Source organism: Gymnoscopelus braueri (assembly GCF_963280865.1).
Source record: "Gymnoscopelus braueri genome assembly, chromosome: 13".
Classification (NCBI taxonomy): domain Eukaryota; kingdom Metazoa; phylum Chordata; class Actinopteri; order Myctophiformes; family Myctophidae; genus Gymnoscopelus; species Gymnoscopelus braueri.
In genome coordinates this window covers 52,480,469-52,505,263 of record NC_137615.1, presented here as the reverse complement: position 1 = coordinate 52,505,263, position 24,795 = coordinate 52,480,469, and the positions used below count along the sequence as shown (strand labels likewise).

Here is a 24,795-nt window from a genome sequence, read left to right as displayed (position 1 = left end):
ATAATACTTTTGGATGCATCCTGCTCCATATACAACACAATGCACTGCTTTTCAGTTCATCATTCAAGTTTGAGCCAAAACATATATATGTGATTATTATGCGATTAACTACGCAAATTATGCGATTAATCACATTTAAAAAATGTATCACTTGACAGCGCTAATTTATATTTTATCATCCTATATTAAAATTGCCTAGAATGTCACAAACGTTCAGGGGACTGCCATCAGAATAGCCACACCAGTGTGGTCCTCAGGGGCCATGTAAGGGCCCCCCGGGGGCCACAGGCTCACCACTTTTAACCCCGACAGTCCTGATGATTTTAGTTTCCATTTTAATTTGGATGTCTGTCTGCCATTAAGGACTGGTTAGCTAACAATTTCCTTCAGCTCAACGAGGCCAAAACTGAGGTGCTAATTGTTTCCGACAGTATCGCTCCTAGGGTGGCTGACTGCATTGGGTCCCTCAAATCCAATGTGCGCCCTAACATTAGGAAACTTGGTGTCATTTTTGACCAGGCTCGAACATCGACACTCACATAAAGTTGGTGACCTGCACATGCTTTTTCCACCTCAGGAACATTGTCTCACACAATGAGTTAGAAATGATTATTCATTCCTTTGTGTCCTCTCGTCTGGACTATTGCAACTCACTTTTCACCTGCCTCAGTAAAGCATCCATAGACCGCCTCCAATTAATCAAAAATGCTGCTGCCAGGTCCATCCGAAGGTGCCACATTACCCCATGCAGTCCTGGCCTCCTTGCATTGGCTTCCTGTTGCTTTCAGGGTTCGTTTTAAGGTCCTGGTGCTCACATATAGAGCTATGCATGGTCAAGCACCAGCATATCTAACTGACCTGCTAAAACGGCATGTGCCGACCAGGACCCTAAGGTTCTGTTAGTCATCCCTCGAACCAGCTTTATAACCAAGGGTGACAGAGCCTTTCAGGCTGTAGCTCCCAGACTCTGGAATGCCCTCCCGCAGGTCTTGAGAGCTGCAGCGTCTGTGGGCATTTTTAAGAACCGCTTGAAAACACTTCTGTTTGGACAGGCATTCGCGGAAATCCCTAGACTTAAATGATTTGAACATGCTTGAACATTTGATATTTAAGGCCTAATTTCAACTATTACTATGAAACTTGTGGATGTAATTATGGCATAAACAATAAGTTGTAGGGTAAATTTAGCAGGTTCAAATCATGCATACTTTACATTACATTATTTCATACAATTTTCCAAAGCATTATTTTATCTACTTTTTCATATTTTGGAAACAAATGCCAATTTCAAACTGTAAAACATACATATGCCTATACACAATACATGTGTGGTGTATGACTGAAGCAATGCATTTCCTTGTGATTATGGTATTAATAGGACTTATAGGGTACATTAAGTGTAATGCAGGTGTAAGACATGTTGTGTTTGTATTATTGTGTGTTATAGTTATAACTGTTCCAAAATGCCTCGTTTTCTATGTATTTTAGGGGTTTGGGAGGCTGTCTCCCCAAACTCAAAAAATACTAAATAGATTTCATAGATTTTTTCTTTTCTTCATAGATTTCCATTCATTTCAGGGGTTTGAGGGGCTGGCTCCGCAAAGACATTTTTGCCGAAAGGTGGCAACCTACTCTCAGCCCCACCCCCATAGCTATCTATTTCTTGCCTTCAATGTGTAGTGTGGCCAGTCAGCCACGGGGTGGCGCTTTAACAATGTGAGCAACAACTGAGACAGGGGAGCCAGGGTGTGTTTCACTCTCTCTGGTGTGTGGATGAGTGGAGAGCCATGTAATGTCTGTTTCTATACTGGACTCTCTCTTTTCCCGGTCGACGTGGTTTTGGGGTTAGGTTTAGGCATAGTTTCTGTGAGGTTAGAGTTAGGGTTAAGGTTAGGGTTAGGCATAGTTTCTGTGAGGTCAGGGTTAGGGTTAGGCATAGTTTCTGTGAGGTCAGGGTTAGGTTTAAGGTTAGGTTTAGGCATAGTCTCTGTGAGGTCAGGGTTAAGGTTAGGTTTAGGCATAGTTTTTGTGATGTTAAAGGTTTGGGTTTAGGCGCCACCTGGGCAACACACCAAAGGAAGAGGGAGTCCTGTTTCTTTGCAGAGCGGTACGATGACCCATAGTTATAATATATCTCAATGACCGAACGACTTGTTCTTCTTGGTGTTTTTAACAGCATGCAGCCGGCATCCACTACTGTATGTTGCATCACTGCCATCTTCTGGAACTAGTCTGTTACAGTTCTGTGACCAGATTGACCACAGTGCAAATTCAGGGGGGCGGACTAAAATGAAGCTGCATGTTTAACAAGAGGTTGAAGATGGATGGATAGATGAATGGAATTCATTCATCCTCTAGTTGTATAAAATTGTGTTGCAGATTAAACTTTTTCATATATCTCATACAGTAGATAGCTTTATAGGACTTGTTTGACAGCAGTATGTTGGATTCACGTTAATGTGTATTTTCAGACAGTGAACCACTTAAACTGTCAATACTTAGTAAACATTTCACTTTTTTTCTCTTTTTTTGCATTGTTCATTTTAGTCATTTTGTTTAGTCCAAAAATCCAATCTAGATAGTTTAGATTTAGTCAACTATAATAACCCTGTTTACTGGCTTGGAAAATTAATTCAGAGATCCACATTGGAGCCATGTTGGTTTCTGTGGATCCTGACATCCACAAACTTTTCCTAGTTTTCTCAAAAAAGGTAAAAAAAATAAAAGGCCTCAGACCAAATCAACAACAGAATGACTTTGATACGTGTAAATACATCATTTTATTAATTAAATGTCCTTCAATTGCAGTAATTTATTTACAATAATACAATCAAGAATCCGACAGACACACAAATCTACATTTCACATACTGGGCACAGCTCTCTGTGGTTTTGTACTGTATAAAAGATGTCCAGGAATAAGAGGTTCAAATTGACAAGGTGATGCATTGTGGGCAGTGATTGCACTAATTCTAAACATGTTTCTCACCCGTCTCCATAAACTGATCAATCACATCAGGAAGAACGGTGATGTACAAAGGACATAATAGATCTTAACGTGGAGCAGGGTCTGAAACTCTTCAAGTGTACAAATGCTTGTGCCTTTACAGTGTCAATTGGGGTCACAGAGACTTAATAGAAATATAAAATGGGGGTTCATGGTCTAATGCTCATCAGACTGGGGGTCCTTGAAATTCAAATGGTTGAGAATCACTGGAATAGATCAGTGTTAAAGGGATTTTCCACTTTCAATCATGTTTGGGCTCATTTTAACGTCTACTCAGGCTTTTGTAAACACCCCAGACAGTTTATAAGTTGCTTGATTCAGTATTTAGATATTTGATATTCATTTAATCAGACACGCCCCCTTCCTATACAAACCCATTGTAAATCCAAACTCCCATTTTAACCATGTTAGGAAGCACCCACAGGCCGGACTGCTTAAATGTATACTCGGTAGTAACTTGATTTTCACGCCAACAATGTCGATGTGTCTGTGAAAATAGTCTAACAGGACAAAAATGAAGATAATTTACTGGACGGTAAGGCAAGCTGAAGTGTGTCTCAAACATGTTAAATAGTTCTATATTCCCATGGTAATCATCGCTATAGAGTGTTTGTTCAATAACAGAAGTCTCCCCATCTCTTTAGTGACCAGAATATAAGAATTCAGGTCAGGATACCAATTTCACCCAGTCAGGAGAGATAACTCATACAGGATAAACAGATTAACCCATTCACTCCGGGAACGCATTTTAGATTTTTAGCTATAGCCTATAACCATTATTTTATACTATTTTCTTTTAATCGTGAACATTTTCGCAAATCTTTAAATAAATATATATATATATATTTTTAAACTAAATGTTTTACTAAAATGGACCCCCCCCCCCCCCCCATCTCAAAATGTTCCCTTTAAAAAATATATATATTCAAAGATTTGCACACATTTTCAAGATTTTTCAAAAATAGTAGATCTACAAGCTCGTAGCGCGGTGCCACGCTACGAGCTTGTATATCTGCTATTTTTGAATAGCCAAAGTATAAAAATAATGGTTAAAGTGGTTACACAGATGTGTTCCCGGTGGATTCAATTGGAAGTCATGGTACAAATACATGAGCAGACACAATTGGAAATGGAACACAAGCTGGTACATAATCTTTTGTGGGGTTTTCTTTCTTGATTGATTGAAATTTGTATTCCACCTGATAAAAGTATTTTCTGTTTACTGGCGAGACGGGAAGACCCCTGTTACTGAACAATGGTACTCCACAATGTCAGTTTGTCTTGCTGCCTTGGGCAGAAACCTTGTATATCCTATTTTTTTTTGTGGTAAATTAAAGGGATAGGTCACCCCCAAAATGGCTTTTTTCAATCAATTAGTCACCCCATGGAGACTTGGATTCATGGATATTTTTTATGTTTTATTTTTTTACCATTATCTTTTATTTTCTTTTTTTACCATTATCCATTATCCTGGCCAATTTTTTTTTTTTAATCATGAACATTTGTGTAAATCTTTGAATATATATATTTTTAAAGCGAACATTTGTAACTCAAATCTTTGCTTCTGGGGGTCCCTGGAACAACATATTTTGAGATGGGGGTCCGCGGCCAAATACATATCATTTTGGGTGGTCCTTGACATGAAAACGTTTGAGAACCACTGATTATATTTGAGTTAAAAATGTTCGCTTTAAAAAAATTTATATATTCAAAGATTTACACACATTTTCCCGATTTAAAACAAATGGCAGATCTACAAGCTCATAGCGCAGCACTCGGTGCCGCGCTATGAGCTTGTAGATCGGCTATTTTTGAATAGCCAAAGTATAAAACAACGGTTTAAGTGGTTAGATGTGTTCCCGGTTTAAATGGGTTAAATTTGAAAACTAGGGAGGTGACAATTGACAATTAACACCCCTTAACGGCTGCCTCCTTGCTTTGTGGACGTCACGTCATGTCATATCTCATCACATCACGGAGCAGCTGGTCCAGTCCTTCTTGGCGCAGGCGGTCCAGCGCAGCCAGCTCAGGTTGCGTTCCGTGTAGGGCGGGTAGCGCAGGCCGTTGATGAACTCCAGGGCCCAGCCGCGCAGCATCACGGCGCGCCGGTGGCTGAACGTCTCGAAACCCCAGTGGCCGTGGTAGCTGCCCCACCCACTGGCGCCTGCAGGGAAGGAAGGTGACAAGCACGCATGGTTTGGTGTGAAGTAACTAAGTACATTCACTACTACTTAAGTACACTTGGAGGATTTTTTTTACTTTACTAGATCATTTCCAATACTTTTATTTCTACTCCACTACATCTCATAGGCAAATATTATACTTTTACTCCACTACAATTATTTAGAAAACTTTAGTTACTAGTTACTTTGTAGATTTTGATTATTATTACAAAACATAACCACTTCAGCCCTATATACATTTCGGCCATTTGAAAATAGCAGATCTACAATGTGACGCATTGTGAGCTTGTAGATCTGATATTTGAAAACTTAAAATAGGACATTCTGCCTAAAGAGTACTTTTACTTTTGGTACTTTAGGTATATTTTGATGCCAATACTTTGATACTTTTACTCAAGTAAATTTTGAATACCAGACTTTTACTCTGCATTGCCGTATTGATACCTGTACTTAAGTAGCAAATGTTAGTACTTCTTCCATAGACGTCTGTATCTCGGGCGGCATTTTAGAGAAGGCAAGCTTCCTGACTGCTGGCCAATCACAGCGCGCCTGTTCCGGGACTTGGCAGAATGTAGTTGTATAAAAATATAACGGGATATTTTTATACAACTACATTCTGACAAGTCCCGGAAAAGACGAGCTGTGATTGGCCAGTAGTCAGGAAGCTTGCCTTCTCCAAAATGGCTGCCGCGATACAGGTCGGTCCAATGAACTGCAGAGGCCAATGAGGTATCTAGGTTTCTATATCTATGTCTTCCGTCACTGACTATTTGTTGTTGAGGCAGAGTTCCAACGTGCTGTTCTTACCAACTCCTCCAAAGGGCAGGCTGGGTAGAGTCATGTGGAGGATGCCATCATTGGAGCAGAATCCTCCACTGCTGGTCTGCTTCAGAACTGTGTCCACCACCTTGGAAAAACAGTTATATTATGAATCTACTCATTATCTTCGTTATGCAAGAGTGTTGCCCAAAAATTGCTATTTTCACTATTTTAGAAAGATTTCGAAACCCGTGCAAGTGGTTAAAGGTAGGGTAAGTGATTTTCTTTGGTTAAAATAAGTGTTAAATAGCTCTATATTCTAATCGTAGTCATTGCTATAGAGTGTTTGTTCAGTAACAAGCGTCTCCATGTCTCTCCAGCTCTTTATTAAACAGAAAATGCATTTTCCGGTCAGGATACCAATTTTATCCAATCAGGATAGAGAACTCAGCCAGGATACATATTAAACAAGTGAAATTGGAAGTGATGACACAAAGAAATGAGCTGAACAAATTGGAACTGGAACACTATAAAAAATTAAGCTTATAAATGGGTACTCTCTCCTGATTGGCTGAGATTTTGTCACCGATCTGAAAATGTATGTTCTGTTTATTAAAGAGCTGGAGAGACCTGTGACTGAGCAAACACTCTATATAGCAATGATTAGGCTACTATAAAAATATAGTGCTTTAACCTTTTAACAAAACACTTTTTGTTTTAACCAAAAAATATCACTTGCCCTACCTTTAAGTCAGTGGGTTTTTATAAATATTTAACCAGTGATTTATTTTTGAATAGATGAGGTTTCCACCCGAAACAAACAAACTAATTGCCTCAAATAATTCTAATGGCATGAATAATAACCCATTTAGACATTAGAGCCGATTTTAAAAACACCTTCTAAATCCTAACCTTAGTTTTATGAAAAACATGTGAGCTTGTATCACACAATGGGAGCAGAATACTGGTTTTGTTATTTTCCAATGAATAATACAATTCTCCTTTCGACCAAAGGTAGCATTCACAGTAAAACTCCTGAGTAAACCTATATACTTATATTGTAAGTATACTGCAGTAGGCATACACCAGGGGTCTTTTTGACAGAGTGCCCTCAGTGCTTCAAGTTGAAACATTTCTTTTTTGATTGATTGAATAATCTATTAGTCAGAAATGTAAACAGCTAGTGGTACAGTAAGACATTAAGGCTAAAGGGACAACACAAAAAAGTCCTTGGGACTCGTTTCCATTGTGGTCCAACGTATACAATTCATCAACATACTGTGGCATCTTAACACGTGAATACATGTCATCAACAAATACAAACACTATGTACAAAAAGGGGGGGAGGGGGGAGGCGGCAGTGAATGACACCTCCTTTGGATGGGAATTAAAATCCTGATTTCCTGATCGATGTTTTGAAAGAAACCAGTGATTCACAGCCTTTAAAAAGGGATAGTTCACCCAAAAAAAAAAAGAATCTCTATCGATTAGTCACCCTACGAAGACTTGAATGAATGGATATTTTTTCGTTTTATTTATTTGATCCTCCTGGCTCTGTGTGTGACAACCCGCTCGTTTACCACCGACAGTGAGAAGTCTATGTTTACCCTCATTTCAGCTAGGCTATTTGTGCTAATAAACACATTATACGTTAACGGTTGATAAGTTCAAACATTGTGTGGGCGTGAAGACACACTTCCATGCGTGGGCGTAATATCATCGGCGTGCGTCACCGTGCATGTCCAAAAAGCGTTACTTTTCAGGAAACAGAACAAGTGAGTTCGTAGATCGGCTATTTTTCACAACTTTTATTGGACACTCTTTGTATGAGTTGGACACTCTTTGGACACTCTTTCTATCAATTACACACCCCATGAAGCCTTGAATTCATGTAGATTTTTTTGTTCTTGTCATATTCCTATGCCAATAATTTGATGACCGGCGGAAAGATGCTAATGGAGATGCTATAGGAGACTCAAAGTTGACACTTTGAGTCTCCTACCAGAGCCGCCACCGGTCATCAAATTATTGGCTTAGTGCGATAAAAACTAAAACAATATCCTTGAATTCAAGTCTCCAATGGGGTGTGGAATCGATAGGAAAAAAAATTATTTTGGGGGTGAACTATCCCTTTAAGAGTGAGAGCGAGAGAGAGTGAGAGTGTACCGTTTTTTTTAAGTCTTACCGAGGATTCTTCAGAGAAGACGTAGAGGGCCAGGGCTTTGTCCTTGCGGTTGATGAACTCGATGCCTTCCTCCAGAGAGTCCACGGTCAGGATGGGCAGGATGGGCCCAAAAATCTCCTCTCCCATCAGAATATCTCCCACCGGCACGTCCACCACCACTGTGGGAGCTGGTAGAGTAACACACTACTGTTACTAAAACATCCAACATTAGGCCCGTCATAATTATTACAGAATCGACTAATCACAATTATTTGAGATAATTGGCAATTGTTTTGCATAAATCATCATAATTGTTTCCATGTTGAAATATTTTCATACATTTTCAAACATTTTCCCCCAAAAAGCAGAAATAGCGAAGTGACGTGTTGTAAATCAGCTATTTAATTTGTTCCAGTTATTGTCTCCACCAGGCACCACTATGTTTTGCACCCTGTCCGTCCCTGTGTCCGTCTGTCTGTGAGCAGCTAATCTCTGGCACTGTTGGCCCGGTCGCTGCGAAACTGTGCGCACACACTGCCTGGACGCCAAAGCTGAACCTCTGACCCTGAATTTTTCAAATTGGCCTGTTATAGCGCCACCAGGAGGCCGATTTTTGCAAACATTTGTAACCCAAATCTTTGCTTCTGGGGATTCTACAAATGTCTTCTAAATCCTAACAGTTTTCTGAAAAACGCATGTTGCTATATCAGTGGTGCTCAAACATTTTCATGTCAAAATGATATGTATTTGGCCGAGGACCCATCTCAAAATATTTAGTTCCAGGGACCCCCGTGAAGCAAAGATTTGAGTAACAAATGTTCACTTTAAAAAATATATATATTCAAATATTTAGATTTTTCGAAAATAGCAGATCTACAAGCTCAGATCTATAGTGCTCATCTGTTATGAGCTTGTAGATCTGCTATGTTTGAATAGCCAAAGAAATCTTAAAATTGTTTCCTAAACAATTAACACAATATGTAAAATGATTATGTTTTACTCATATATAACCAGGTGAAGAAATCACAGATTGAGGCTTTGACGTTTGCTTTAACATGAAATATCCCAAGACTATTAAGATGTCATGGAAGATGCTTCTGTACATATTGCTAGTTTGACCACTTCAAATGCTCTGATGTAAAAAAATATATAATAACCCCAAAATAGCCAATTTACTGGGACGCATTGAGAGCTTGTAGATCTGTTATTTTCTCTGCGCAGCATGCTTCCATAAGAAGACATGCTGGCTTCTATGGAATCTAAATGACTGAGATGAGTCGTGGAGACTGAGAACTTTAACCCATGTGACGCACGTTTTAGCTCAAGACCCAAAAAGGGGAATTTGATGTCTCCCTGTGACACAAACTAGTGGAAACAGCCAATCTACAAGCTCACAACGCGTCGCCATGCGACACGTTGTGAGCTATTTCCACTACTTCTTAAACATTTGTTTTCGAATTTATGGAATTTGTGGAAAAATGTCTGAATTTGTTTTAATTCATGATTTCTTTTGATTTTGGGGGGGATTCTCTTTTTTTTTATAATTAAAAACAAAATGTAGGAAATGAAAAAAAAGTAAAGGGGATATTTACGACCCATAAAAATGGACCCGCGACCACACAAATGGGTCCTGAGTCGCGACCCACTGTTTGGGAACCAAAAGCTTTTTCTAAGGTCTTTTAATTCGTTCTAAATCGATCTTTTCCCCCAAGAAAGGGTCTTCTTTTAGTTTTTTACCTGATTTTGTGCATTATAAATAAAATGCATTAATATTAATACATTATTATTATTATTATTATTATTATGATGATGATGTAAACCCACCCATGTACTTCTCCTCGCGGTCGCCGTCCCCTCCGATGACCACCCTGGCCTGGGTCTTCTGCAGCATGTCGGTGAGCCGCGTCCAGTGGCGGTCGGTGACGATGCGGCCCAGGTCCGGGCTGCTGCGGGGCTCCTTGCCGTAGAAGTCCTCCAGGATCTGCCGCAGCGCGGGCACCAGGGCGTCGCGCGTCTCCGGCGAGCAGAGCACGTAGTCCGGCGCCACGCAGCTCTGGCCCGCGTTGAAGAACTTGGCCCACGCCAGGCGGCGGGCGGCCGACTGGATGTGCACCTTCCCGTAGATGAAGCACGGCGTCTTGCCGCCCAGCTCCAGCGTCACGGGGGTCAGGTGGAGCGCCGCCGCCTGCAGGATGCTCCGCGCCACCGCCTGGGAACCTGGGGACGCAGAGTCATTTTAACCCATTTAAAAAGCAGTGGTGGAGAAAGTACTCGATTCTGGAAGTGAAAGTCCAGAATTCAAAGTTTACTTGAGTAAAAGTACAAAAGTATTCGTATCAAAGTGTACTTAACACATTCCCCGCCAGAGTTTTTTTTTTTTTTCCCCACTGCCAGTATTGTTTTAACCTTTTTTAACCATTTTTTAAGTAGTCACAAAATATTTTCCGTGATCACCGTCCTCACGGTGATCCCCTCATTACACACACACACACACACAGGAGTCTCGTAGAATCGTGGAAAAAAATAATCCGATTGCGGTAATCCGTTCCATAATTGCAGCCAGTTGAAAATAGCATGTTTCACCCAAAATAACATGGTAAAAAAATAAGTACACAGGAGCCGAGATACAGGATTTTAAAGTAATAAGTTAACCAAGGAGTGAATGGAGCTAGAAATCTTTGGATCGCGATATCTCTGGTTCTGTGTGGATAAATTGAAAAACGGTTATACTCGTTGTTGGCGGTAAACAGGTGTATTTTTCAACAACGGTTATACTCGTGTTTGGCAGGTAATGTGTTAAAGTACCAAAAGTAAACGTGCTCATTATGCAGAATGTCCCATTTCATCTTTTGAAAATAGCAAATCTACAAGGTCGTGACTTTGTAGGTCGGCTATTTTTATTTGGCCGAAATGTAAATAGGGCTGAAGTGAGTAATGTATGTTTTGTAATAATAATCTAAATCCACAAAGTAACTAGTATCTAAAGTTTTCAAATAATTGTAGTGGAGTAAAAAGTTGAATATTTGCCTCTAGCTGAAAGACAGATGAAGCAAGGGGGGGACCCCAACTGTATAAACCAAACCCCTTTGCCGAAAATAGCCGATCTACAAGCTCACAAGCGTTGTGAGCTTGTAGATCTGCTATTTTTGGCTTAAGTTCTCTTCAGAATAGGGATAATAGGGTTCAAGTGGTTAAAGGGATACTTCACTCTCGGGCCGGGGACACATTTAAAAAAAATATTAAAAATAAATGAAAAAAGTTATGGAAAATTCATGGCCCCCTCACACATTAGTAGGACACTCTAATGCGTGAGGGGGCCATGAATTTTCCATAACTTTTTTCATTTATTTTTAATATTTTTTTTAAATGTGTCCCCGGCCCTAAAGTGAAGTATCCCTTTAATATAAAAAAAGACAAATACAAACACACAAAGATTTGGCAGCCCCCCTATAGTAACTCTGAGGACCCCCAAGGGGTCCCGGACCCCCTGTTGAAAACCCCTGCATTAAATGCTCAAGGTTGTGTTTATATTGTTACATCTTGTGTACAGGTACATACTGTAAGAGTAAAACATATTTTTGTTCGGCTTCCTTCAGACAATGCAGCAGCATACTGTAGGTAATAATAACAACAATAATAAAACCAAAAAAAAATGAGCAAAAAAAGAGAACATTAGCGTATGTTAATGTGCATAATGATCTTGGTGTATTATACAGTCTAATAATGATTCTACAACTGCCTTAAGGGTCCAAATGATATCAAACTAGGGGTCTTTGAAAAAATAAAATAAATAATCACTGCGCTAGATTAGGTGATGATGAAAATGATCTCCCCAAATGTAAAGCGAGTTCGGGTACTTGGAAAAGTGCTATATAAATCTGAAATATTATGATGAGGATGATCAGCATCCAGCACAAAATCATAGATAATAAGTCATTAGTAATTAATATAGTATAGTATGTGTAAAAGATGAATGTCTGTAGGTATGTGTACCTGTGTAGAAGATGTGGTCAAACTTATTCTCTAGAAGTGCCTTAGTCTGCTCTGCCCCGCCCGTAACAACTGCATAGCAGTCCTGCAAAAAGAAAGATCATATCAATACATGTAAACACTAAAACAGAAAGTGATTCAACAATCAATACAAATTGATTTAAAAATCACAAGAAAGGAAACATAATAAGCTAAACAAATAAACATTAGTGAACAAAACAAAAAACAAGAAGAACCACTATACTAGGTGCCACTACCATTTCTCTACAGTAAATCTCTTCACTGAAAATACATAGTTGTATGTATGCTACTAGAATCCTGCACATCTCAGTTCTATAGTGTAAAAGGTGAAGGTGCAATACAGTGTACATATTTTAAAAAAGGTGCCTCGTGGCTGCATAGGGGTGGTACCTGGTGTAGCAGGAATGGTGTGTGGAATGTATAGAATGGAATGTAGGTCACCCGTTCGTTTGTAACTTGACCTGACAGGCCGTCAAAAGCCGGTCAATCAGGCCCATTTGGTTTTTCTGCCTCACGTGCTGCGTTCAACACTAGCAGAGACGTACGCTACAAAACGACCCAGCGTGGTCAGCTACACCGATGGTTTCTCAAAGTGGTGTCCAGGGGCCCTCGACGGGGGTCCAAATAGGCCCTTACAGGTGTGTAACGCTGAGAGTGTACAAATGGAACCAAATTGGTTCCATTTGTACACTCTCAGAGTTACCTATTTAGACCCCCCCCCCCTCAAGGAGGGTGTACCCTTAAGGGTCCATTTGGTTCCATTTGTACACTCTCAGAGTTATGGGGGTCCTTGAAATAAAAAAGTTTGAGAACTCCTGAGCTACACTGTTGCCAAGTCGCCACTGAAGTGTTACTCAACGCACTCGTCGACATTTATCAAGTGTGCGTGCGACGTGTGAAAAAATATAAAAGGTTATAAAGTGAGTGAAGGAGTTTGTACTGTACCCGAGACATGTATTTGGGAATGAGTTCTTACTGTACGTGGGACATGTACAGTATAGGAATGAGTTCTTACTGTACCTGGTTTGTGTATTTAGGGATGAGTTTATACTGTACGCGGGACATGTAATTACTAGTAATGAGTTCTTACTGTACCTGGGACATGTATAGGAATGAGTTCTTACTGTACCTGGTTCATGTATTTAGGGATGAGTTCTGCCACCATACGCTCAGTGGCTGCGCTGATTTCTGAGGGCTTGAGCACCACGCAGTTCCCTGATTGGACACATCAACAACCAATCAGTGATAACATTGGTCAATATAATGCATTAAAAATATATATTATACATTGTGTGGCACACGCCTACCCTACACCGCAGCGTTAATTTTTTTTTTGTTGATTAAATATCATAAGATTTTAGTCAACTAAATCTACAGTCGATTTTGTCGACAAAAATCTATTTTGGTAGGCTGTCATGGCATCGTAATTCCTGATTTGTATTTAGCTGCATGCTGAAAATAGCCGACCTACAAGCTAGATCGGCTATTTACGGAATGCGACACCCGCACACAACCAAGCATACAATGACTTATCTTAGCCAATCTCTTGCTGCTATCGCTCATTGCAACGCATTGAGTGGGGGAACTCAAGTTGTCCCATTTTCAATGTAATTGGTCCTCACTAACGATCATTATAAGGCGCCACCATTTCTGTCTTTTCACTGTGTCTCAGAGGAGGGCTGTGGACCGTTCCGAAACCTGGCCTACCAGTGACATCATCGTTTTTTTTTTATTAATGGAACAACGGCTTCTATTTCAGCATGCTAACTTTCCAGGAAAAGAAAAACGTGCCTACCAATGATGTCATTGGTAGACAGGTTTGTCAACTATCCATTACTAGTCCCCCCCCCTCCCGTCTATCCAGCTTAACAAACTTGTTATACATTACTACGAACATTTGTTTTGCCTTTTTCAACAGACATAAGGCGTGTGTGCATATTTCTCTCCTTGTGTGTACACAGTTGTATGCAAGCATTTGTATGACCGGGGTCTCATTCACAGACTTCCTCCATGAAGAAGGTACATTTTCAGGTCAGGGATAGCGTAGAACTGAAACTGCAGTTATCACATTGTTGCCGTCGGGTCGAAACATTGCATGTCCAAAACTATTTATATAGTTTAAATATTTTTTTATTTTATTTAATTATTTTTTTATTTTTTCTAATTTTTTTAAAAAAAACAACAGACACTCCACCACTTTCAATATAAAAACATTTTGGAAATAGTGAAAATAGCAGATCTACAAGCTCACTGTTGCGTTGTGTCATGTTGTGAGGTTGTAGATCTGCTATTTTCACTACGTTTGTGTGACACACTTGTTTGATGCAATGGGTTATTCATTTACCAAAATAAAACAAAAAAACATAAAAAGAATAAATCTGGAGTACATGTTTTCTTCCCCGACAGCAATGATATGGAATCCATTTAACCATGGCTTAACCTTTCAAATCTTTCAGGTGAATGACGGAACCGACCATCCAAACATATCGAGTACAGTATATTGAGGGATGGGACAGTGTTTAGCCGGATTGTGTCTCTCTAACTGTTTAGGACTTAATGAAATTAACCTACATTAAGTCATATAAAAAATAAAATATGAACAGAATATTAATGGAATAAATCACTAATCTATAATTGTTCCTCATACAATATTTTACAATACCTAATAAAGATCATTTGAAGAGAATAAAACAACCTTACAGAATGAGATATAGACCTAATGTATGTTACAATATGTTTTAGGCCCTATTTGAACTGCCCTCAATTATATATTGATATGACGTCATAGGACGGTTAACCACCCACAGTCCAAAGGTTAAATGTTTACCCCAAAAAAAGGTCCAAATGCCCATCCCTAATATTGACTATTATGGAAGTGGTACTTGGTGCAAAAATGGTTGGGGACCCCTGGCGAAATGCATATCAAACTGGGGGTGCTTGAAATGAAACAGGTTGAGAATTACTGTATCAAATACTGTGTGGACTCAAATGCCAATGAACTTTGACCATAGAAGCCAGCCAGTGCCTGCCTGGTAGAGCAAGGTTCATGAGCTTACTCCAATATTGGCAGTGGTGTAAAGTAACTAAGTACATTTACTCAAGTACTGTACTTAAGTACACTTTTGAGGAATTTTGACTTTACTGGAGCATTTCCCATTTTCAATACTTTTACTTCTACTCCACTACATCTCAGAGGCAAATATTGTACTTTTACTCCAATTATTTAAAAACTTTAGTTACTAGTTACTTTGCAGATATAAATTATTACATTATAAAACATACATTAACCACTTTAGCCCTATTTTATACCTAGGCTATTTGAGTTATCCCGAGTTTTAGGGTTATACCCTCAGTGCCAGAACGAGAAATCCTGAGTTAAAAAAAAAAGAAAAATAAAAAGTTTTTTTTTTATTTTTTTTTTTATTTTTTAAAGTGTTCAGAACCCAATATATCATTATCTGAAGATTTGCAGCTCCATCCACTCTTTGTTTAACCTATAACTGAAAAAGGCAGTATCTCGCTTCCTAAGCACTTTTTTTTTACTTTGAAAAAAAAAAAGAAAAAAGTTGGCATGGTTCGCAATATTTTTTTTTTTTCATTGGCACTGACTGAGAGAGTTAAGGGTGCAACAGTTAATACATCTATTTAATCAATTCATAACACATAAAATAATCTATTAATCAAGTATGAATGGACCGTGGGAGCCAAAAAATGCCTGTAACAGTTTTGGCCATGTGATTATGAGTGATTATTTATAAATACAGAAAAATTGCCAAAACACGAAGTGTCGCATGGGTCTGTCTAGGTCGCAGGGGTCTGTCTAGGTCAGGGGTCTTCAATGTTTTCAGGCTAAGGACCCCCTAGCTGGGAGAGAGATGAAGCAGAGACCCTCTTTTTACATCTACACCAAACGTCTTCATAAGAAAAAAATCCCAAAAATAGCCGATCTACAAGCTCACAGCGCCTCGCAGCGCGAGTCGTTGTGAGCTTGTAGATCGCCTATTTGTTGGCTAAAGTTCTCCACAGGATGGGGATGCTCGGGTTCAAGTGGTTAATGTAAAACATTAAAGGTTTAAAGACATTCACTTTTACACCACATTCAAAGTCTTTGTCCTGGTCCTTCAAAAGTGTACAAAAAGTTTTAAGTGAAAATCCCATTCCAGTGATCAATGGCAGGTGTTTTTCTCTCACATTTCTAAAGCCTTTTCAACTGCAATGAAAAAAGAAATCTTTGCCTGCGGGTGTCGCTGGTGAGGGATTTTGCCTGTCAATCATCGCCTCTGCTCCCCCCCCCCCCCCCCCCAAAGGAAAGGATAGGGGAGGGGAGGGGCGAGGAGGAGAGTGGGCGGGATTAATCGACAGTGACCTCACTGTCGAAGGGCCAAGCTCAGATTACTTTTCAGCCTAATTATTCAGAAAACCCCAGACCACAGAAAATCCACTGAATGTTCTAAGTTCAGGTTTTTTGGGTGTAATTGAGGTCATAAAACCCCAAATAAAACATTGAAAATAAAAAAAGTGAAAATGAATGTCATGATACCTTTAAAAATCATATCACAGAAAGATTTGGCGCCCCCACCCTGTAGTAACTCTGAGGACCCCCTAGGGGTCACGGACCCCCTGTTGAAGACCCCTGGTCTAGGTTAATCAGACTAATTGATTGAGTCGATCCTAAAAACAAACGCTTCTCGATTATTTGATCAAATCGCAGAAATGATGGATAGATAGCATAAACATTGAGAACATATTGGGTAGTTGCTGCCCTAGCAGACGTGTGGCTTACCTGCAGCGATGGCTGCAACCATGGGCAGCAGCACCAGATGGATGGGGTAGTTCCACGCGCCGATGATTAGAACCACGCCCAGTGGTTCCCTTTGGATAAAGCAGGTGTCCACCTTTGTGGCCTGAAATGTAATGAACAAACATGCACACGGACATATTGACATCGCACATACTTCGATAAATACTGGATGTCAGCTGGTGTTCATCTTCTTGATACCCATTAAGACCTGAGGCCTGATGTCTTCTAACAGTCTCCTGAAAAAACTCATGTTGCTATATCAGTGGTTTTCTCAAAACGTTTTCATGTCAAGGACCCCTAAATTTGTATTTGGCCGCAGATCCCCCCCCCCCAATTTTTTTTTTAATAAAATAAAAATGTATACATATATATGTGTGTTTATATATAGACCCCTTAACAGACGACGTTACACTGGTTGCAAGCGTCATACTGCGCAAGCGTCAAACCCATTCTGTCAGGTCTCGCTACGGCGTGCAGCACTAGCCAACACACAAGAGGGGGTTGGGGTGTGCTGAAACCAGTGCACCCAGAAACAACAGGTTGAGAATTGATTGTATGAAACAATCACCTGTGCATCCAGTCTCAATGTTGGTAAACAAATAATTGGTCTATATATATATATATAGCTGAGCCTAGGTGACTATTCCTTCTAGTAATGCCCTGGGGAAGAGCCACGCAGGTCAAAAGAAATGGCCAGCATTCTTGTTGGCTTTTTAACCTCTTGTTTCAAGAGTGCTAATTTGTCCTAATTGACACAGCTTTTTTTTACGATCCCCTTGGCTCATTTGTGAGCGTGCTTGAAGTGAGCCGAAGGCCTTCTTTGCTCTGGTGTCGACTTGAGTTTAACAGCAGCTAAGATGTAGAGTAGACAAAATGTGTTGCTTTTTTGCAATCAAATTCAATACAATAGCATTTGGTATTTAAAGCTGCCAACCAGAACTTAATTGAATGAATAAAGTGTGATTGCGGTGGTGGTTGGAGCTGGTCTCCCTACTCTTCCATTGAGAGACCCTGGTGTCGGGTAGGACACCTGCTGGTTGAGAAGTAGTACTGCCTGAAGCTCATGAGCGCAATATCTCCACCGTGGCTGCTGGCCAAGTGGGAATTACCTCTTGAATGAGTGGTAGAAATGTGGGCTCTCTCATGCCGGAGATCAATTACACACCCCATGAAGCCTTTAGTGCCAAGAAGGAAGGCATTGGGTCCCATTTTCATGGGCCACTCTAACCACAAGGCCACCGAGCAGGTTTTGCTTTCTATTGTATAGGCTACTGTTAAAAGAGAAAATGCAACGTACCAGGTTCGTGGCTGCGGATTCGGGCTGCATCCAACTCTTGAGGTTGTCCAAGGCACAATAGATGTCATTTGCCACGATGTCCAGCTCTGACAGCACCGCCTCGAATTTGGCCTGACGGGAAACGGGTGCAATGCAACGAGAAAAGTACACACCAAAGGTCAAGTCAAATCTCAAGGCACTCATATCCATGCAAAACAGCCTCTTTAACCACTGAAACCCTCTAGTTTTAGTTAAACCAACCTGAGTGAGTTGCAATCGTACGCAATCGTACTTTTGACTGCTTTCCTCCCCCCATCTACACCACATATATAGCACCAAAACAAGCTCACAAGCTCACAACGTGCCACGACGCCCTTGTGAGCTTGTAGATCTGCAATTTTTGGCCGAATGTTCCCCGCAGAATAGGGATGCTGGGGTTGAAATGGATATCAGGCGTTACCACTCTAGTCTTAATACTCTGTAAACGGTTGTAAACCTTTATTTTTATTTACTAATACCAAATAAAAGCCCCATTTCATGCTCACAAATGTTCATGAATAGCAGATCGACAAGCTCACAACGCGTCGCAGATGAGACTCGTTGTGAGTTGGGATGCACCTACAGTATGTGAAGTATCTGGCTGATACCGACAACCCATATCAACATTGCTGTTATGTTTGATAACTGATACTGACCGATGTCAATATTAGCCGTTTAAAAAGTTAATATTTTGACCATTCTGAAAAAAACACACATAAACACTGTATTTGAAAAAGCAACAACTTAAATATAATACTTTTATTTAACATTTTTGCAACTTGTTGACCCTCTTGAAAGAGTCTGCAGAAAACATTGATTGAATCTGCAGCCTTTATCATCACAAAAAGGCTGTTTCAAGCTTCACATTCACACATAAATATTATAAAATTAAATATCGGCTGAAAGCGATATACCGTATATCATTTTGACATCGGTCCGATACCAATATTGGATTGTTAAGGCCGATATTGTAGATATCGATATGATGACCGATACAAGGCACAGCTGAACTTGTCTTACGGCACACTGTTTGGTAACCAGTGGGTGTAGTAGCAACTAGAAAGCTGATTACATCTTGTGTGTCTAGTCACACCGAATGCTGATGTCTACTGATTATTTTAGTCAAGTTGCATATACCCGACTTAACCCATTAAGACCTGAGGCCAATTTTACAAAATGTCCTCTAAATCCTAACAGGTTTTTATAATATCAGTGGTTCTCAAACTTGTTCATGTCAAGAGCCACCTAAAATGATATGTATTTGGCTGCGGACCCCCATCTCAAACTTGAGAGTTAACTTGAAGAAAACTGCAAGGTCAAAATGTCGCCAAAAATTGCAGACCTACAAGCACACACCGCGTCGTGAGAGCTTGTCTGCCATTTCTGTTTTGTCCAACGTTCCCCTCAGAATATGGATGTGGCGTTCAAGCGAGTTGCGAGTCCTTCTTTGGTCTATTATTTTGCTGGCCTTGCGCTTTGGCTCATGCAGCGACATTGGAGCATGTGCGTTATCTGTGTCTTTGACTGTGTCTTTTCCCCCACTTTGTTTGAGGGGAAAGGAGCGCTTGTTTTTGTTACCTCAACAAGGCAGGCGTACCAAGAGCTCGCTAGGCAATCGAGAGGCCACGCAGTAGCACGTTTGGGTGGGGCGGGGCAATTAACCGAAAGTATTTAGATTAGTAACCAAAATGTTCAACCTCCAATTTAAAATTAAAAAATATATAGATTACATTTCATTTCTTATATCAACGCATCGACACAAAAAAACATTCTAAACAGTTTTTTTAATCGACTAAATGGATTAGCCTGGTTGACCACTTAAGCCCTGTATTATGCTTTGTACAATGGTGGCGTGGAAAATAGTAGACAAATAGTCCATCTACAAGCTCATGCAATACATGATCATTAATAGGGGTGTGGGAAGAAATCTATTCGAATCGCGATTCTAATGTTGGACGATTCAGAATCGATTCTCATTTGCCGAAAATCAATGTTTATTTTGATGTATTTATTAATTTTTGGATCTTGGATTTACCTTTGTGTGTTTACATTATTATCAGTTGATAAAACCTTTACAATTACAAAAGCTACATAAATGTACTCTGCTTTCATGCCAGCAGACTGGAGTACAGTAGATCCTGAAATCCTATGTTTTGAATCGAGAATCGTTTTGAATTGAGAATCGTTTTGAATTGAGAATCGTTTTGAATCGAGAATCGGGAAAAAACGGAATCGTGACCCCAAGAATCGGAATCAAATCGTGAGATAGCAGACGATTCACAGCCATTAATCGTAATCGAGTCAAACATTTTGAAATAATGGTGACATTGATTTGAAGCTTTTATCGCCCCAGCCCTATGCCTGGGGCCCCGGTGTGTGGGTTGGGTTCCTACCTTGGCCAGGTCTTTGTGCAGAGCGTCTACGAGCTGCTGCTCGTTCTCTTTGATCAGAGACAGCAGGTTCTGCAGCTGCGTCCGGCGGAACTGTTCCGGCACCGTGACCCTGGAACGAAAGGCCGTCCGCAACCTCTCCATCACCTCACCCTGGGACTCCATCTGTAAACCTGAGGATACAGACACACATATTACCAATCATCTGTCTGGGTTAAGATTGGGGTAGACTGCGGGTGGTATGCTTTTGTGCATTGTATTTTTGATCTTTTTTTTTCTTTTCTTTTTTTCGTTGATGTCTTTATGTTTTCAAGGTTGGTTTATTTGTATTATGTGTATGGTATGTCTTGTCTCGTTCAATGGTCAGTAATGTCGCTATTTGAATATTGAAGGTTATTGTGATGTTTATTGTATGTCTTGTCTAAAATATGCTTGCATCAATGTTGAAAGAAAATTCTCTGTATGTTTGTCTAAAAAAAGAAAAATAAAGTACAAATCATAAAAAAAAAAAAATTGTAAACCTGATGATACACACACTATTACCAATCAATCAATCATCTGTGACCCAAACCTGGAAAGCAGCTGTTATTTTAGATTTTAGCTATTATTTATATATATATATATATATATATATATATATATATAATATATATAATATATATAAATATATATATGTGTGTGTGTGTGTGTGTGTGTGTGTGTGTGTGTGTGTGTGTGTGTGTGTGTGTATATATATATATATATATATCAAAAATAGCAGATCTACAAGCTCAAATGTTCAATCGTGTTCTAATCATTACTTAACAATGCATTTATTTATTTTACATTTTGGACCAAATTGTCAATTGTACATCGAGGTGCCCACTCTTTAGTGCCAGTGGTGGAAAAAGTACTCAAATGTTTTACTTAAGTAAAAGTATCAATACTGCAATGTAGAAATAGAAAGTAAAAGTCCGGAATTCAAAAATTACTTGAGCAAAAAGTACAGGTATCAAAATGTACTTAAAGTACCAAAAGTAGAAAGTACTCAGTCATTATGCAGAATGTCCCATTTCACAACTTTTGTATAAAATGTACACAAATCTTTTGAAAATAGCCAAATGGCTGAAATATATATAGGGTTGAAGTGGTTAACATATGTATTGTAATATAATCAAAATCTACAAAGTAACTAGTAACTGAAGTTTTCAAATAATTGTAGTGGAGTAAAAGTATACAGTAGACAATATTTGCCTCTGAGATGTGGTGGAGTAGAAGTAAAAGTACTGAAATTTAGAAGTACTCCAGTAAAGTAAAAATACCTCAAATAATTTTACTTAAGTAGGCCTACAGTACTTGAGTAAATGTACTTAGTTACTTTACACCACTGTGCCCACCTATCCTCCTGATACACAAACACACACACACACACTTGGAACTGCATTTCAATGTGGACGTTTTAAATCTCTCCTGCGTACAATGCTGACAAATTCACAGGCAAAAAAAAAAGAAAAAAGTCTAACGTTCATATAGGAAGCAGTGATACTTAGAGTACCACAAGTATAAGTACTCATTATGCTTGTCAAACTGGCAGAAATGTATAAAGGACTTAAGTGGTTAATGTCTGTTTTGTAATAATAATCAAATATTTGCCTCTGCAGAGGTAGTGGAGTAGAAGCAAAACTGAAAATGTTAAATACTCCAGTATAGTAAAGAATACCTCACATGTAACTACTGTACTTGAGCACAGTACTTGAGTAAAAGTACTTAGTTACTTTACACCACTACTTTTAAATCTGCTGTCACATATAGAACTTTTCCATGTAACGCTGCCTGTAACGAATGCTGCTCGTTTCATTCGTTTTTTTGGACGCTTTTCTACAACAATGCTCCTGTTAAACAACCAGCAGTATTGTTGAGTAAATGTAATGAAAACAAACAAACTATGAAACATGCGTTTATGGAAATCAAACTGGATCAAGCCCTGAAACATGACTGTCATATCATGACAGTCACAGATGAACTTCAACCTGGTGTTTGCATTTTCTTCCCTTTTGCCCCTTACATCTACATAAACGTTCAGATTTCCAATATAAAGTGCTTACCCCATGGCCACAGATGTTACAATTATGTACGGACCCTCAGAAGTACTCGTATCTACGTTATTGTGCAATAAAAAGCATTTTAATCCAATCGGTGGCCATTTTCTTTGCATTTCTTCCATTGGCTTTCAACTGCGCGACCCTAGCGATTGGGAGGTGTATTGCACGCTGATACATTATAACTCAACGAAAAAATTGGCCACCGATCGGATTAAAAGGCTTTTTAATGAACAATACGGAAGATAGGGGTACTTCTGAGAGCCCGTACGGTATTTTAACATCCATGGCCATTGGGTCAGCACTTTGTATTTGAAATCTGAACCTTTATGTAGCTGTACGGATCGAAAAAGGAGAAAGTGCAAACACTAGGTTGAAGTTCATTCGTGACGGTTATGACAGACCCCCGTCGCGTGATCCACTGCTATCGCTGAAGCAGCGCACCACGCCAAACGATCCTAAAAGTAAATGACAAAGTGTCTGATAAATAAATAAGCAGCATCACAGCGTTAGAAGAAGGACTGACCTGTATGTTTGTTGTTGGGATGATCCGTATGCTCTCTGATCGCCACTGGAACAGAACAGAACAGAACAGGGAAATATACAAATGTCCGGGTGGCAAGAAAAGCCTTTTATTTTAGAGACAGAACCTCCTCCTTTTTGCTGCTGCTGTTCACATCACACACTGGAATGGAATGGAATTCAGCCTGCTGATCCGGTCTGCAGCGGATACGGAGCCCGCTGCGGGCAGGAGGCGGGCTCTAGCCTGGGCATCATTCCTTTTCGGGTATATGATCCGGTCGGGTGCGGAAGTAAAAAAAAAGAAAAGTGGCCGGATGGGCAGAACCGGAAACACGTCTCACCACAAAATAGGTCCGTGCTAATAAAATCCTTGATTCGGCATAGTTTAGCTTATTTTTTAAATATAAATGTGCGTGCACTATCCGGAGACTATTTAGCGTCTGTATTATCCATAGAGGTATAGGTATTATCCCACGGGGAAATTCTATTCCATTTCAATAGGGATTGGGGAACCAAAACAAAGCGGCACCGCAAAAACCGGATGGGCAGAATCCGGAAACAGGATTATTTTCTCTTTTTTTTTTTCAGTAGACCGGATCATATGGGTCTTTAGTAACGAACACAGCTCCGTTCCGGTAGCAAATATAACACATCCGGTTTTTGAGCTAGCAAATATAAGGTTTCCGGTTGCCTTCAAAGTAAGAGCATCGCATTTAATGTTTTATGAAAGACATACATGCATTTCGAAAAATACATTTATACAGTGGTGGAAAGTAACTAAGTACATGTAATCAATTACTGTACTATGCATTTAGAAAAATACACGTATACAGTGGTGGAAAGTAACTAAGTACTACTCCACTACATTTCAGAGGCAGATATTATACTAGTTACTTGTTACTTTGTATATTTTTGATTATAATTACAAGACCACTTCAGCCCTATTTAAACTTTGGAAATTTGAAAATAGCCGATCTACAAGCAAAAGATTTTTATATTTATACAAGACCACTTCAGCCCTATTTAAACTTTGGCAATTTGAAAATAGCCGATCTACAAGCAAAATATTTGTATATTTAATTACATTTTGATACCAGTACTTTTACTTAATTACATTTAGAATTCAGGACTTTTACTTTTGCAGAGTATTTCTACATTGCAGTATTGATACTTTTACTTAAGTAAAACATTTTAGTACTTTTTCCACCACTGCATTGATGGATGTATTTATAAGAATTAGCCTACGCCCTAACAGGTCGTTATTGAAATTGGCCTTTGATCCACATTCAATGGGCACTTAGCACATTTTCCATACACCCATGTTTAACCACTGTGATTAGACTGTAAACAGGTTTCAGATTTAAATTGGAATGCCAAAGATGGCAATCCCCTTTCTATAAATAATAATTGTAGCTTGTACAGGTGTAACATGTGGGGGGTTTATAACATATTTAACAATACAATACAGTGTGTGTGTGTGTGTGGGGGGGGGGGGGGGTTTCGTCATTTTATAGGGTCAAGGCCACTTGGCCTCATGGTGTTTCTCATGGCATGGTGTTTTTTCCC

At 39.5% G+C, this 24,795-nt stretch overlaps 1 protein-coding gene across 1 annotated transcript; it reads right to left on the bottom strand.

The window, feature by feature from the left end:
- Positions 1 to 3,913: 3,913 nt before the first annotated feature.
- Positions 3,914 to 23,379, bottom strand: LOC308098037 (aldehyde dehydrogenase family 3 member B1-like). Its single transcript, XM_080446258.1, has 10 exons — positions 23,234 to 23,379; positions 20,633 to 20,802; positions 18,222 to 18,332; positions 16,907 to 17,027; positions 13,253 to 13,338; positions 12,106 to 12,187; positions 9,937 to 10,329; positions 8,134 to 8,300; positions 5,997 to 6,096; positions 3,914 to 5,170 (listed from the first exon to the last, which is right to left on the bottom strand). Exons 2-10 carry the CDS (start codon positions 20,792 to 20,794, stop codon positions 4,974 to 4,976), a joined length of 1,419 nt encoding a protein of 472 aa, XP_080302384.1. The 5' UTR covers positions 20,795 to 20,802; positions 23,234 to 23,379; the 3' UTR covers positions 3,914 to 4,973.
- Between the last annotated feature and the right edge of the window lie 1,416 nt (positions 23,380 to 24,795).